At 48.6% G+C, this 14,937-nt stretch overlaps 1 protein-coding gene across 1 annotated transcript in view; it reads left to right on the top strand.

Moving 5' to 3' along the window:
- Positions 1-10,599: 10,599 nt before the first annotated feature.
- LOC142587523 (transient receptor potential cation channel subfamily M member-like 2) overlaps positions 10,600-14,937 on the top strand; it is a 147,628-nt gene continuing 143,290 nt past the window's right edge. The window contains exon 1 of the mRNA XM_075698598.1: positions 10,600-10,718. Coding sequence (XP_075554713.1) covers positions 10,653-10,718 — 66 coding nt within the window. The 5' untranslated portion in view covers positions 10,600-10,652. The remainder of the gene's footprint in view (positions 10,719-14,937) is intronic.

Genomic DNA, 14,937 nt, shown 5'->3' with positions numbered 1-14,937 from the left:
GTAAATACACAGGGCAATACACTGAAAGATCAGGCCGACTCACTTGGGGAGCACTTTGAGAGTGTATCAAGCTCAAATCATTATTCGCAATCCTTCCTAAAATATAAACAAATAGAAGAATGCAAGCCACTCATCAATAAATGCCGACAGAATGAACCGTACAATTGCCCTTTTAGTGCTGCCGAGTTGAAAGCTGCCTTGAGCGCATGCAAAAGCTCTGCACCGGGATCCGATAGAATCATGTATGAAATGCTCAAAAACTTACACAATGACACGCAAGTAACACTGCTTACACTTTTCAACACTATCTGGGACGCAGGGTACCTTCCAACGGCATGGAAAGAAGCCATTGTGGTCCCTGTTTAGGAAACAAGGGAAAGACCCTTCTTCAGTGGCAAGTTACCGCCCGATAGCGCTCACAAGCTGCATGTGTAAGGTATATGAAAAAATGATAAATCGGCGACTCATCCATTTCCTTGTAGAAAACAAAATACTTGATCCCTTTCAGTGTGGCTTCCGAGAAGGGCGCTGCACAACCGACCATCTTGTACGTATTGAAGGACATATTCGTGACGCGTTTATACACAAACAGTTTTTCTTATCGATATTCCTCGATATGGAGAAGGCGTACGATACGACCTGGCGCTACGGAATCTTGAGAGATTTGTCAGAAATGGGCATTCATGGTAATATGCTAAACGTAATAGAAAGCTACTTGTCCAATCGTACCTTCCGCGTGAAAGTAGGCAATGTGCTGTCACGTCCTTTTGCACAAGAAACCGGTGTACCCCAGGGTGGCGTGCTCAGTTGCACACTCTTTATTGTTAAGATGACAACACTCCGTGCTTCCTTACCACCGGCCATTTTGTATTCCGTCTATGTGGACGACATTCAAATAGGTTTCAAATCCTGTAACCTCGCAGTCTGCGAGAGACAGGTACAGCATGGTTTGAACAAGGTGTCAGGGTGGGCAGAGAAAAATGGATTCAAAATCAATCCTCATAAGAGTTCTTGTGTTTTGTTTACAAGGAAGAGAGGCCTGGTTCCAGATCCCTGCTTAGAAGTGTGTGGACAACAGATACCTGTAAACAAAGAACACAAATTTCTAGGCATCATACTTGACTACATACTCACTTTCGTCCCCCACATTAAACATCTTAAAGAAAAGTGTCTAAAAACAATGACCATAATCGAACTTCTATCCCAGACTACGTGGGGTAGTGACAGGAAGTGCTTAATGAATCTCTATAAAAGCCTCATTAGATCGCGACTAGACTATGGGGCCGTGATTTATCACTCTGCCGCCCCGGGCGCACTAAAGATGCTAGACCCAGTCCACCGTCTAGGAATCCGACTGGCCACTGGCGCTTTGAGAACGAGTCCCATACAAAGTTTATATGTAGAATCAAATGAGTGGTCACTTCATCTGCAGAGAACATATATCAGCCAAACATATTTTCTGAAAGTCCACTCAAATCCTCAACATCCCTGTTTTAATACCATTAATGACATGACATATGCTACACTCTTTCGCAATCGCCCCTCCGTAAGACAGCCTTTCTCGCTGCGGGTGAGGGAGCTTAGTGAAGAAATGCGCGTTCCACTCCTCGAGCTTCGCCTAATGCATCCAGCCAAGCTGCTACCTCCTTGGGAGTGGCAGCTCATACAATGTGATATATCTTTCGTGGAAGTCACAAAGAATGCTCCAGAGATTGAAATCAAGATGCATTTCCGGGAACTCCAGCACAAATACTCCTGTACGGAGTTCTACACAGACGCATCAAAGTCACACAACGGGGTGTCCTATGCAGCCGTCGGTCCATCCTTCTCGGAATCCGACGTACTGCATCCGGAAACTAGTATCTTTGCGGCTGAGGCCTACGCACTGCTGTCGGCCGTAAAGCATATAAATAAATCACAACTCCAGAAATCAGTTATATATACGGACTCCCTCAGTGTTGTGAAGGCCTTGATGTATTTCAGTAATCACAAAAATCCAGTATTTAATGAACTCTGCTCTGCACTGTGTAAAGCATATATAACTAACCAACATGTGACCATGTGCTGGGTGCCTGGACATAGGGGCATCGAGGGAAACGTTCTAGCCGACCAGATGGCCACATCAATTTCATTGCATGCAGTTAATCCTACTGCTTCGGTCCCTGTCACAGACCTGAAGCCTTTCGTAAGAAGGAAACTACGAAACCACTGGCAACGCATGCATGTGGGACCAAGAAATAAATAATAAACTGCATGTAATAAAGCCACAATTAGGTTTCTGGCCTCCTGTAACAAAATCCCGCAGGACAGATGTCCTATTCTGCCGTCTAAGAATAGGACACACTTTTGGCACACATAACTTTTTACTCACGGGAAACGAGCCTCCAAACTGTGGTAGATGCGGGGAGAGGCTGACCGTCCTCCACGTCCTGCTGGAGTGTCGGGAAGCCGAATCCGAAAGAAAAAAACATTTTCTCTTAGCATACCGGCACCACATCCCCCTTCATCCTGTTATGTTACTTGGTCCAGAACCACTCTTTGGCACCAACGCCGTCCTAGGTTTTTTGAAAGATGTTGTGTTGCATGTTATTAGCCCCACACGTTCGTAGCGGTTCCTCTCTCCAGAGGATACCGCTGCGATAATTATTTTGAATAGCACATGCCTCTAGGCCCTTGTGGTTCAAGCGCTCTGGCGAGGCAGTAGTGCTGTAAGCAATCTAACACCTCGCATATTTTAAACAATGCATCATTCTTTTACGATGGATTTTAATGGTCATAGCATTCGTCATTAGTCATCGCCAAAATTTTATAGCACGTAGATTTTACGCACTTTACAGCGACTATTTTTAGGCCTCTTTACAGCCAAGTCACATCTTCGTCACAGAACTCATCATTCCACCGCGAAATCACTAACACTGTCTTGGCGCTCTTTGGCCATATCTGGCCCTTGCGCCACGAAACCACACACATTCATTCATTCATTCATTCAAATATTCCTGACTGCTTCTCACGCTTGCCGGCAACTCCAGCTCCTGTAACCGTTACAGCCAAGTCACATCCTCCATAACACATCGTTAACACTACCACTTGTCATGGCGCTCTTTGGCCAAACCTGGCCCTTACGCCACAAAACACCACACATCATCATGATCTAGCTGTTATGCGCTTTGGTAGCTGAATCACGTTAGATAGCCCGCTAGACGTTAGTAATAAGTCAAAACTTTTCTTGGAACTGTCATGAGCACACATATTTGTGTTCATATCTCCGCCACAGACCAGTGTAAGGTTTTTGTCGGAGACAAAAGAAAACAACGATTCAAGAAAGTCGAGAAAAATAGGATTGCATCCCTGAGGAGGACGATAACAGACAGAGAAAAGAGAGTTTTCTGCAAGTACTGATAGAACTTCATAATCTGCTGTGCTCCGAGTGGTAAAAGCTCAGGTTCATGTTCACTATTTATTAACAAACAGACGACACCACCACGACCTGCATCACGGTTTAAGTAGAACGTTTGATAGTTAGGAAACCTAGGAACTTCTGAATCATCGGTAGCCCAGGTTTCTGTTAGCATAATGACATCGAATGTCACGTCTAATTGCTGCAGCAGGTTAGTTAAACAAGGCATTTTGTTTCTAATTGACTGGGCATTGAGATGGAGGCATTTGAAAGAATTCAGAAAGGCTGTGCCAAGGTGACTCGTGAAGTCACTAGGGATAACATATGTATCCGAGACGGGAACCATTGTTAGCTAAAGGGTCGGAAATGAAAACGCAAAATGGCTCAAACAAGCCTAGCAAGCTCACTTGCCTTAGATATAGCAGTTGCGTTCTCGCCGCCAGTCTTTCTGATAAGAATTTTGCCATTGTTGTGCCAGACATACTTATACCCTGCACTCTTCGCCCATTCCTTCACGTCCCTCAAAAGTTCCCGATTTTGCTTGGTCAAGCTTTCAAAGATCCATATTTATTCATTGGTACTGCTGTGCAGACGCCTTTTGGACCACCACAGATCCCTGATCTTTTGATTTGTGAATCGGCAAATGATACCAGGAATCTTATCCTTTTTTGACGGCAATCGATGAGCAGTGCACACATCGTTCTCGGATAGCGGCGGCTAGTTCATTCGTTTTAGCTAACAGGTCTTCGTTGTTTGCTTTTGTAATGCCATGAAGTTCAAGATTCTGTCGTCTATTTCGCCATTCGAGGTCATCGAGCTGAAGCGCAAGACTTTCTAGCTTTCGGTCTTCTGTCTCAAGTTTTACGATTCTTATCCTCAAATCTTTGATGTCACGTTCATTCTGATCCGTACGTCATCTCAGTCATCTTATCAGACATGAACTGAACTGCAGCTTTAATGCCACCTCCTGTCTTTTTTAGAGGCAATAACACATCGTTTTCCATTCATGTTTGTAAGCATAGACCACACAGCCTGTAGGTTAGGCACTTCCGTCTTTTCAACTTTTTCTGTGAGGGATTTTCCTGCTCTACATTGTTGACATTTGCCGTTGTTGCGGTATTTATAGCCCTTCGATTTCAATGTCGCCTCAGAAACGCCTGCACAATTGTCAGTGTGGTATACACCCTCGCACACACCACAGGATAGGGTATCCCTGGTCTTATCCAACTGCTCTTCGCAGTTGGAGCACTTCGTGACATCAGGCATCAGAACAAACTTTGGCAGCAGCAACTAGAGGAAATCAAAATAGAACATGCAAGACGAAGCACAAACCTGTAAATGTACAGCAGTTGTTTTAGGCCGTAGGTTCCGTGGCCAGCGCTGCTGCCAATATGTCCTGTTCAGCCCGATGACGCCAGTATATAGCCGCTGACTGCAGCGCCAGCAGACAGGGGTGTATCCACGAGCGGTGATGCGGCAAGGTGTCACACGTGCCGTCCACGTAAGCTGCCCATGTCGTGGAAGCCAGCAACACCAGGTAGGATGCAGCAGCTCGGTTGCGCCGACGGAACATGCGTGAAACCCACACGTGTCGTAGCGTAGATCCTTCCGTGCGCAGAGTAGCTCTGTTAAAGTACAGTAGTGGTTTTAGGGCGTAGGTTCCGTGGCCAGCGCTGCTGCCAATACGCCCTGTTCAGCCCGATGACGCCAGTATATAGCCGCTGACTGCAGCGCCAGCAGACAGGGGTGTATCCACGAGCGGTGATGCGGCAAGGTGTCACACGTGCCGTCCACGTAAGCTGCCCATGTCGTGGAAGCCAGCAACACCAGGTAGGATGCAGCAGCTCGGTTGCGCCGACGGAACATGCGTGAAACCCACACGTGTCGTAGCGTAGATCCTTCCGTGCGCAGAGTAGCTCTGTAAAAGTACAGTAGTGGTTTTAGGGCGTAGGTTCCGTGGCCAGCGCTGCTGCCAATACGCCCTGTTCAGCCCGATGACGCCAGTATATAGCCGCTGACTGCAGCGCCAGCAGACAGGGGTGTATCCACGAGCGGTGATGCGGCGAGGTGTCACACGTGCCGTCAGCGTAAGCTGCCCATGTCATGGAAGCCAGCAACACCAGATAGGATGCAGCAGCTCGGTTGCGCCGACGGAACATGCGTGAAACCCACACGTGTCGTAGCGTAGATCCTTCCGTGCGCAGAGTAGCTCTGTAAAAGTACAGTAGTGGTTTTAGGGCGTAGGTTCCGTGGCCAGCGCTGCTGCCAATACGCCCTGTTCAGCCCGATGACGCCAGTATATAGCCGCTGACTGCAGCGCCAGCAGACAGGGGTGTATCCACGAGCGGTGATGCGGCGAGGTGTCACACGTGCCGTCCGCGTAAGCTGCCCATGTCGTGGAAGCCAGCAACACCAGGTAGGATGCAGCAGCTCGGTTGCGCCGACGGAACATGCGTGAAACCCACACGTGTCGTAGCGTAGATCCTTCCGTGCGCAGAGTAGCTCTGTTAAAGTACAGTAGTGGTTTTAGGGCGTAGGTTCCGTGGCCAGCGCTGCTGCCAATACGCCCTGTTCAGCCCGATGACGCCAGTATATAGCCGCTGACTGCAGCGCCAGCAGACAGGGGTGTATCCACGAGCGGTGATGCGGCGAGGTGTCACACGTGCCGTCCGCGTAAGCTGCCCATGTCATGGAAGCCAGCAACACCAGGTAGGATGCAGCAGCTCGGTTGCGCCGACGGAACATGCGTGAAACCCACACGTGTCGTAGCGTAGATCCTTCCGTGCGCAGAGTAGCTCTGTAAAAGTACAGTAGTGGTTTTAGGGCGTAGGTTCCGTGGCCAGCGCTGCTGCCAATACGCCCTGTTCAGCCCGATGACGCCAGTATATAGCCGCTGACTGCAGCGCCAGCAGACAGGGGTGTATCCACGAGCGGTGATGCGGCGAGGTGTCACACGTGCCGTCCGCGTAAGCTGCCCATGTCATGGAAGCCAGCAACACCAGGTAGGATGCAGCAGCTCGGTTGCGCCGACGGAACATGCGTGAAACCCACACGTGTCGTAGCATAGATCCTTCCGTGCGCAGAGTAGCTCTGTAAAAGTACAGTAGTGGTTTTAGGGCGTAGGTTCCGTGGCCAGCGCTGCTGCCAATACGCCCTGTTCAGCCCGATGACGCCAGTATATAGCCGCTGACTGCAGCGCCAGCAGACAGGGGTGTATCCACGAGCGGTGATGCGGCAAGGTGTCACACGTGCCGTCCACGTAAGCTGCCCATGTCGTGGAAGCCAGCAACACCAGGTAGGATGCAGCAGCTCGGTTGCGCCGACGGAACATGCGTGAAACCCACACGTGTCGTAGCGTAGATCCTTCCGTGCGCAGAGTAGCTCTGTTAAAGTACAGTAGTGGTTTTAGGGCGTAGGTTCCGTGGCCAGCGCTGCTGCCAATACGCCCTGTTCAGCCCGATGACGCCAGTATATAGCCGCTGACTGCAGCGCCAGCAGACAGGGGTGTATCCACGAGCGGTGATGCGGCGAGGTGTCACACGTGCCGTCCGCGTAAGCTGCCCATGTCATGGAAGCCAGCAACACCAGGTAGGATGCAGCAGCTCGGTTGCGCCGACGGAACATGCGTGAAACCCACACGTGTCGTAGCATAGATCCTTCCGTGCGCAGAGTAGCTCTGTAAAAGTACAGTAGTGGTTTTAGGGCGTAGGTTCCGTGGCCAGCGCTGCTGCCAATACGCCCTGTTCAGCCCGATGACGCCAGTATATAGCCGCTGACTGCAGCGCCAGCAGACAGGGGTGTATCCACGAGCGGTGATGCGGCAAGGTGTCACACGTGCCGTCCACGTAAGCTGCCCATGTCGTGGAAGCCAGCAACACCAGGTAGGATGCAGCAGCTCGGTTGCGCCGACGGAACATGCGTGAAACCCACACGTGTCGTAGCGTAGATCCTTCCGTGCGCAGAGTAGCTCTGTTAAAGTACAGTAGTGGTTTTAGGGCGTAGGTTCCGTGGCCAGCGCTGCTGCCAATACGCCCTGTTCAGCCCGATGACGCCAGTATATAGCCGCTGACTGCAGCGCCAGCAGACAGGGGTGTATCCACGAGCGGTGATGCGGCGAGGTGTCACACGTGCCGTCCGCGTAAGCTGCCCATGTCATGGAAGCCAGCAACACCAGGTAGGATGCAGCAGCTCGGTTGCGCCGACGGAACATGCGTGAAACCCACACGTGTCGTAGCGTAGATCCTTCCGTGCGCAGAGTAGCTCTGTAAAAGTACAGTAGTGGTTTTAGGGCGTAGGTTCCGTGGCCAGCGCTGCTGCCAATACGCCCTGTTCAGCCCGATGACGCCAGTATATAGCCGCTGACTGCAGCGCCAGCAGACAGGGGTGTATCCACGAGCGGTGATGCGGCAAGGTGTCACACGTGCCGTCCACGTAAGCTGCCCATGTCATGGAAGCCAGCAACACCAGATAGGATGCAGCAGCTCGGTTGCGCCGACGGAACATGCGTGAAACCCACACGTGTCGTAGCGTAGATCCTTCCGTGCGCAGAGTAGCTCTGTAAAAGTACAGTAGTGGTTTTAGGGCGTAGGTTCCGTGGCCAGCGCTGCTGCCAATACGCCCTGTTCAGCCCGATGACGCCAGTATATAGCCGCTGACTGCAGCGCCAGCAGACAGGGGTGTATCCACGAGCGGTGATGCGGCAAGGTGTCACACGTGCCGTCCACGTAAGCTGCCCATGTCATGGAAGCCAGCAACACCAGGTAGGATGCAGCAGCTCGGTTGCGCCGACGGAACATATGTGAAACCTACACGTGTCGTAGCGTAGATCCTTCCGTGCGCAGAGTAGCTCTGTAAACCTATAGTAACGGTTTTAGGGCGTAGGTTCCGTGGACGCTCCTGCTGCCAAAACCCTATCCAATTATTAACACTGTCCTTTAATATTTTTTCCTGTGGTCACGAAAGTTCTATGGGAAAGCTTGATACAACTCGTGAGGTATCCGCAATGTGGCACGGCGTTTTTTAAAGGATAATTAGACATCATCGGGGGGAGGCTAACTTGCGCGCGCATTCCAGCGAGCTGTGCAACATTTACTGTAGCAGTGCTGCGCGAAAACGCGAAAGAATTTATGCATTTATCTGACTATGATCAACCACACGCTCGTTTAATTTACTAACTTGTAGGACCACAATAAATATGTATGAATCACTCAATTATTACATGTTGCATCGGTGTCGTGTTAGGAAGCAGTTGCTGCATATGATGCCTGCCTTAGTGAAGTCTCAAGGAATGTACTTTTAATTGGTCACATTTTATATTAATTAATAATTAGACAAGAATTTCCACATTTATGTTGTCTCCAAGAGTTTTAAGTCATTGGGCGGTTAGAGGCATTCGCATTATTGCACAGCTGCTCTTGCGTCCTTATGCAGTATTCAGGGGCACTATAACGTAAAGCTATTCCAAACTTTTCTCTTCCAATTTAGCAATCAGCCCTTCACGAATGGTTAAAAATTTTCGGGCCATCCCCACTTCACCTGTCTGCCACGCGATGTCACGAAAACCACGGAAACGTCCCATCTCATATATGTGCACAGTGATTATGCATCATTAGGCCGAACAAATGAAACATTATTTCTGATTCGACGCTTTTTTGCCATTAGCCAACTGCTACTGGTCAAAAGTTTTCTGGCTGCGCCCACTTCGCCTGTCTGTCACGCGACGTCACAAAGCCGCGAAAACTCACCACGTCAAAGTGACGTGTACGCATTAAAGATGCATTAATATGCCGAACAAAAATGATTTTTGTTCTAATAGCCGGAGGCTGCTCCGTTCCGCAAGGAATAAAAGATGCTGCCTGTCGATGGCTCAGGCACTGGCTATTAGCACCTGCCGGAGAGCATGAGTTTAATTGGGCACAATAAAACTTTTTCCGTGGCCGTACAACGTTATCGAGCCCTTTCAGTACGTATACGACATCGCTCTGCCAACTCTTTTTGGCTGAGGATCCGTTTTACAGGTTCTTAACTTTCCGTTGAACTCGCCACGATTTTCGAACAGGCACCTAAACCAGACACGCCCTGCACGAGATTACTAAGCACTACTATCTCAGCCGTAGAACCTACTTTGTTTCTCATCCGCGGCTCAATAGAGCTCAAGCGCTAACGCACCGTCTACTACAAACGAATACGTATCCCAATCCGTCGCTTTTGCATAAAATCTGTCCGGATACTTACACCGATGGTACTTGCCCCGATGGTGGAGAAATAGCCAAGTTAAAGCTCTTGCTCTTACGGCGTGCTCGGTCAAGTTCTATAATCCATAACAGCTCGGCCAGATGGGAGGCGGTTTTCCGCAGCCGTTTTCTGGCTGACCAACTCTGGGCTGTCCAGCAGACCCACGATGAGGCCGAGAGGCTTGGCCTTCCGGTTCCCACGTGGGAGCGGCCCGCTTCGTGAAAACTCACCACCTGCAGGACTTCAATAAAGTTTTGCCATACCGTACCATACCTCAAGCAAAGAAAGCTGTTGTGGACCAATGTCTGACGCCAGCACCACCCTGCTCATCGGGTTATCTATTTTCGCTGCGCTGGCTCGGCCCCATCGAAACCATCTCCACTTGAGAAGAGCTCCCCGCCTCTTGTGAGCCAATTAGATAAGAAAAGCCGCTCAATGCAGGCAACTTTATTCGTTTTTAAAGCAAACAAAAGTGCCCTCCTACAATCGAGGAGAGCGCTTGATTGGGCTATAAACACAACGCTACGGGTGACCGCCCGGTGCTTGCGTCGGCGGTTGCGTAAATTTGACGTTAGGAAATTGGAATAAAAACAGATAGGAATAGTTTTAAGTTATAGGGCCCTGCAGAAAACGCTGCTTAGCTCGCTTAAATAGGTGTGCAAGTTGCTGAAATGCGCGCCGATGGCTGAATGCGCTCCAAACGATGCTGTGTCATGTCGCGGCTACCACCAGAGGCATATCAAGCTCTCCCACTGATGTTTCGGGAAGAGAAAGAAAAGTGTTAGGGACTCTTATAATACCAAAGCCCGTTAGACAAGCCCAAGTAATACTAAAGGCTACATTCATTTTGGGCATACCACAAACAGCAAACAAGGCGCCGGCGTAAAAACAAGAGGAGAATGAAGAGGTCTGTCCTGGAGAAGCGGGCGCGCGTTCGAACGCCGTTCGGAAGAAGAAGAGGAGGAGATAAGGCCCCTGCGCGCTCGAACGCGGTTCACTCTGCTGGTCCCGAGGAAGAATCATGGCGGCCAAGTCCGACTCCTCGTCTACGGCGCACAACCCGAAGGGCTCCGTCGCCGAGCACACGGTGAGCGTGCCGACTCAAGGCCCTTAGCGTGCGAACAGACTGAGCGAAGGCAATACCAGGACCGGACACGCTCATCGCTCAGGGGCGATATCCTCGGGCTATCAATTTCGGGTGGGGATGAAAACGTGTTTATTGACAGGTAAGGGGGAAATTGGGAAGGGGCCTCTCGGCCAGAGCTCCTATGGCGTCTTCGGCGACGGCCCGGCCGTGCCCGTCGGACCTCGGAGGTGCCGTCACGAAGGACGCCTTCTCATTGCTCTGTGGTGCGGGATGAATTTGCAGATGCTTTCAGTTTCGCGAGATGTTGCGCGACTAGCGCCGGAAGCGTTCCGCGTCTGCGGGCGATAGCGTTCGTGGCACTGTCCCAGCTGCGCTACGACAGCGAGTGTAACGTTCGTAGACGCCCATTCCAGCAGCGTTAGTCACGCGTAATCTCGCAAAACTGACAAAAATTTTTATCCGAAAGTGATTGCTCGAGAACACGAACCTGGTTTCAGGGAATCAAGCCATGGGATGTAGGAAGCGATTAAAAGAGGAAGGTTTATCGTGAGGCCAACTGCGGTTTCCCCTATTGAAGTACACGTATAGAAAACCTACAGAGGGCTCAATACAGAAGCGCTAAAACGATTTGATCTAAATTTTCGAACGTCAGAACGAAATCAAAATCATGCCAACTGTGCGAAGCAAAATCCTCATTTAGCTTTTTAATGTTTTGCAAAAATGACTAGTAATCCCGGAAGTGTAAAAAATAAAATAAATGAAAAGCACATAAATTTGAATAACAGTAACTACGCATCAAAAAACGGCTATCGCTGTTCAGTTGCTGCTGTTACTCCGCTAAAGTTGTCACTGAATTTGATTACGAAATCAGTTTACCTGACATTGTTAAAACAGTTACGCGGATTTCGTAAAATGTCTACTGAAGGATAGAAGTAGATTTTAGATATTAACATGTAAATTCTTTCCGGTTTAGTTGCGTCAGTAGGTTCAGTTTGCATAATTACGATGTCGTTTCTTATTGCTGAAATGAAGTTGTACACATTATTTATTAGTTTTCTTAAAGTCCGAAGTTTCAAGAATTTTGGTAGAAATTGGAAGCAGGAAATAACGTGGTGACTCCAGGTGGTAGATTATAACGTTTCCTTTTGAATGCAACAAACGGTACGAAAATCGGTGAGTGGATGCTTAGCATTGAAGGAATTTAAGGACACATATTGCCACGGACAGGTAGCGACCGCGGATCCGGATCATGAGACTGAAATAATCAGAAAAATAATAATCGGCTGGGGTGTGTTTGGCAGGCATTCTCAAATCATGAACAGCAGGTTGCCATTATCCCTCAAGAGAAAAGTGTGTAACAGCTTTGTCTTACCAGTACTCACGTACGGGGCAGAAACCTGGAGGCTTACGAAAAGGGTTCTTCTTAAATTGAGGACGACGCAACGAGCTATGGAAAGAATGATGGGTGTAACGTTAAGGGATAAGAAAAGAGCAGCTTGGGTGAGGGAACAAACGCGAGTTAATGACATCTTAGTTGAAATCAAGAAAAAGAAATGGCATGGGCAGGACATGTAATGAGGAGGGAAGATAACCGATGGTCATTAAGAGTTACGGAGTGGATTCCAAGGGAAGGGAAGCGTAGCAGGGGACGGCAGAAAGTTAGGTGGGCGGATAAGATCAAGAAGATTGCAGGGACAACATGGCCACAGTTAGTACATGACCAGGGTAGTTGGAGAAGTATGGGAGAGGCCTTTGCCCTGCAGTGGGCGTAACCAGGTTGATGATGATGATGATGACTGCCACGGCCGAAACACGTCATGTATACAATACTTATAGATACATCATAGATACAAGACTTATATGTGTCTTGTATCTCTCTAGTGTCTCTTTTGTTGTCTTGTATCTCAACAAATAGAAATCAGAATGTTCGTTTTTTTTCAAGTGACCATGTTCTTAGTACTATGACTTGCTGTTAGAACACTCCTTGTGACTGCCTTTCATTTTATGCGCGTGCCCCCTCTTGTATGTATACACACGATGTGGCAACTCAATAAAATATTGTTGGAAGTCAGCGCAGTGTGCGTCGTCTATCGCAGCCCTTGTCCTTCGCGCTGTACGCCCTTTTTATCATGAATTACCAACTTGCACAAGCAACCACTCTAGTTTTGTGTCGAGCAACAAAAAGTTCTACCGAGAGCTTTTAAGCATAAAATGCTTTTAGCACCCTATCTTCGGCGAATTTCAAGTGACCTTGAGCCAAAAGCCAGAGCCGTTATCCGGGCAGAGAAACGAGAACACCCGGACAAGTTGCGAGAATAAAACGAGATCCTAGTTAACCCTTTGTACAGGATCGCATTACATGCACTAGTTACTGCCCAAACAAGTTACAAAACATACTGCTTCCGGGTTCTCCGTAATGTTTGTTCATATCATTCAAGCTGTAACTTGCAGTACGCTGAAGTTTTATTTTCATTACCAATAGGCGACGCTCAAAAGGTGGATACAGCGGATAGAGGGCAACATGCACTTCAATTCTGGGAAATTTAATTTGCTGCATGCGGCGTGGCGTGGCGCCGGAAGCGCCTGATGCGCTGCTTTTCCCAAATCTTTAAAAACCTCCTTGACTGTGCCTTCATGGAGGAAGGAAAAAGCTGGGAAAGAGCACACGTCGCGTAGCCAGCCTTGGCAAACGAAAATCCTGCTATAGCTCTGCGAAGCAAGCCCTTTGCTCACTGGCGGCCCAACACGTGACCTCTTGCGTCGTCGAAATCATGGAGCAGGAATAGAGATTAGAGACGTTTGGTGGTGCATCATTCAGGATCTTGTAGCTGGTCAGTGCGCTCGGTCTCTGGCTTCTTTCACTGCCTAAAGAGCCGCCCTCAACCGGTTTCCTCCTAGCTGGGAGCGTCCATATGAGCCAGTGCACAGTATGGCGTGGTCCAGCGTGGTGTGGAGGGGTGTGCCCATAGAGTTTCTCACTATAACACCTAGAGGGAAATCTGGCGCCACCGTCTATGCGAGTTTCTTAAGGGGGCACCGTACCGTCATGGGAATGACGGTATATGTGTCTGCGAGGCTCGTGTTGGCTGGTGTTGTAAGAGGCTTCGTCTAAAACGTGGATCTGGCTACACAAATAACGCGTTCTCAAAGTAAAATCTTCATGAAATTTTTTCATTCACGCATATTACATCTTTACTCACCTACAATGCACGACCAAGCGAAGAAAAGCAAGAACATACGAGCAACTGTTTCAAAGCGAGCGCGAACCTTGTCGTCTGTCCTGCAACTTTAGCGGCTCGCTGATACTTTTTACGTATACCATTTAGTCGTACACGCAATAATAAGTTCTCATAGTTAAACAAAACATGTTTTCGCGTAATAATTAAGCTAAAACAGCTTCTCACGTGCTGTTTTACTAGAAAATGAATCATTGTGACAGACGGAACGGTACTTGCCAAGCGCGTCTTTAAGGTGTCCTGTCTCTCCGAGAACGATGCCAATCCGAAGTGACAATATACCGGCATTCCCATGCATACCACAGCGCAGCAGCGCCAGATTTCGCTGTAGGTAATGTAGTGAGAAACTCTATGGGTGTGCCGTTGCGAATATGCGCTACACACATTTTAAGATTGTGGCTAGTATCATCTCCAACCAATCTGCTTTGCCGGTTGCCATTTCATGCTTACAGCTACTCTTGATTACGGGAGAGCAAGCATTTTTTAAGTTGCTCTACAATTTCCTCACTGACATTTCTTGTCTAATTACAATTAAGATCATTCAATAACCAAGCCTTATATATATATATATATATATATATATATATATATATATATATATATATATATATATATATATATATATGTATATATATATATATATATATATATATATATATATATTTAGGCAGTATGCAATAACTATTCTGAGTATCTCCAAGCGACGGCAACCAACATTACCTTGGTTCTGTCTAGCTACGTGGCATTTGCATATATTTTAAGTCTCGGTGCGTGATAGTTGCGACACCCTGCGTATGAAAACAAATCGCTGCGTTAGCGGAAGTCTGTTTGCGGCGGCTGCTGTGAATCGCACCCACACCCGTCACCCTCGAGTTGCCTCTCGCGATCCCCCGATTAGGGAGGCAGTCGCGCTACACTTCGCTCCGTTTGCAACGTGCCGCAGGGGCCAGATTGTCCGCACGAGCCAATATATCGCGAAATGA

The sequence above is a fragment of the Dermacentor variabilis genome, chromosome 7, assembly GCF_050947875.1.
Source record: "Dermacentor variabilis isolate Ectoservices chromosome 7, ASM5094787v1, whole genome shotgun sequence".
NCBI lineage: Eukaryota > Metazoa > Arthropoda > Arachnida > Ixodida > Ixodidae > Dermacentor > Dermacentor variabilis.
This window is presented reverse-complemented; position numbering and strand designations above follow the sequence as displayed.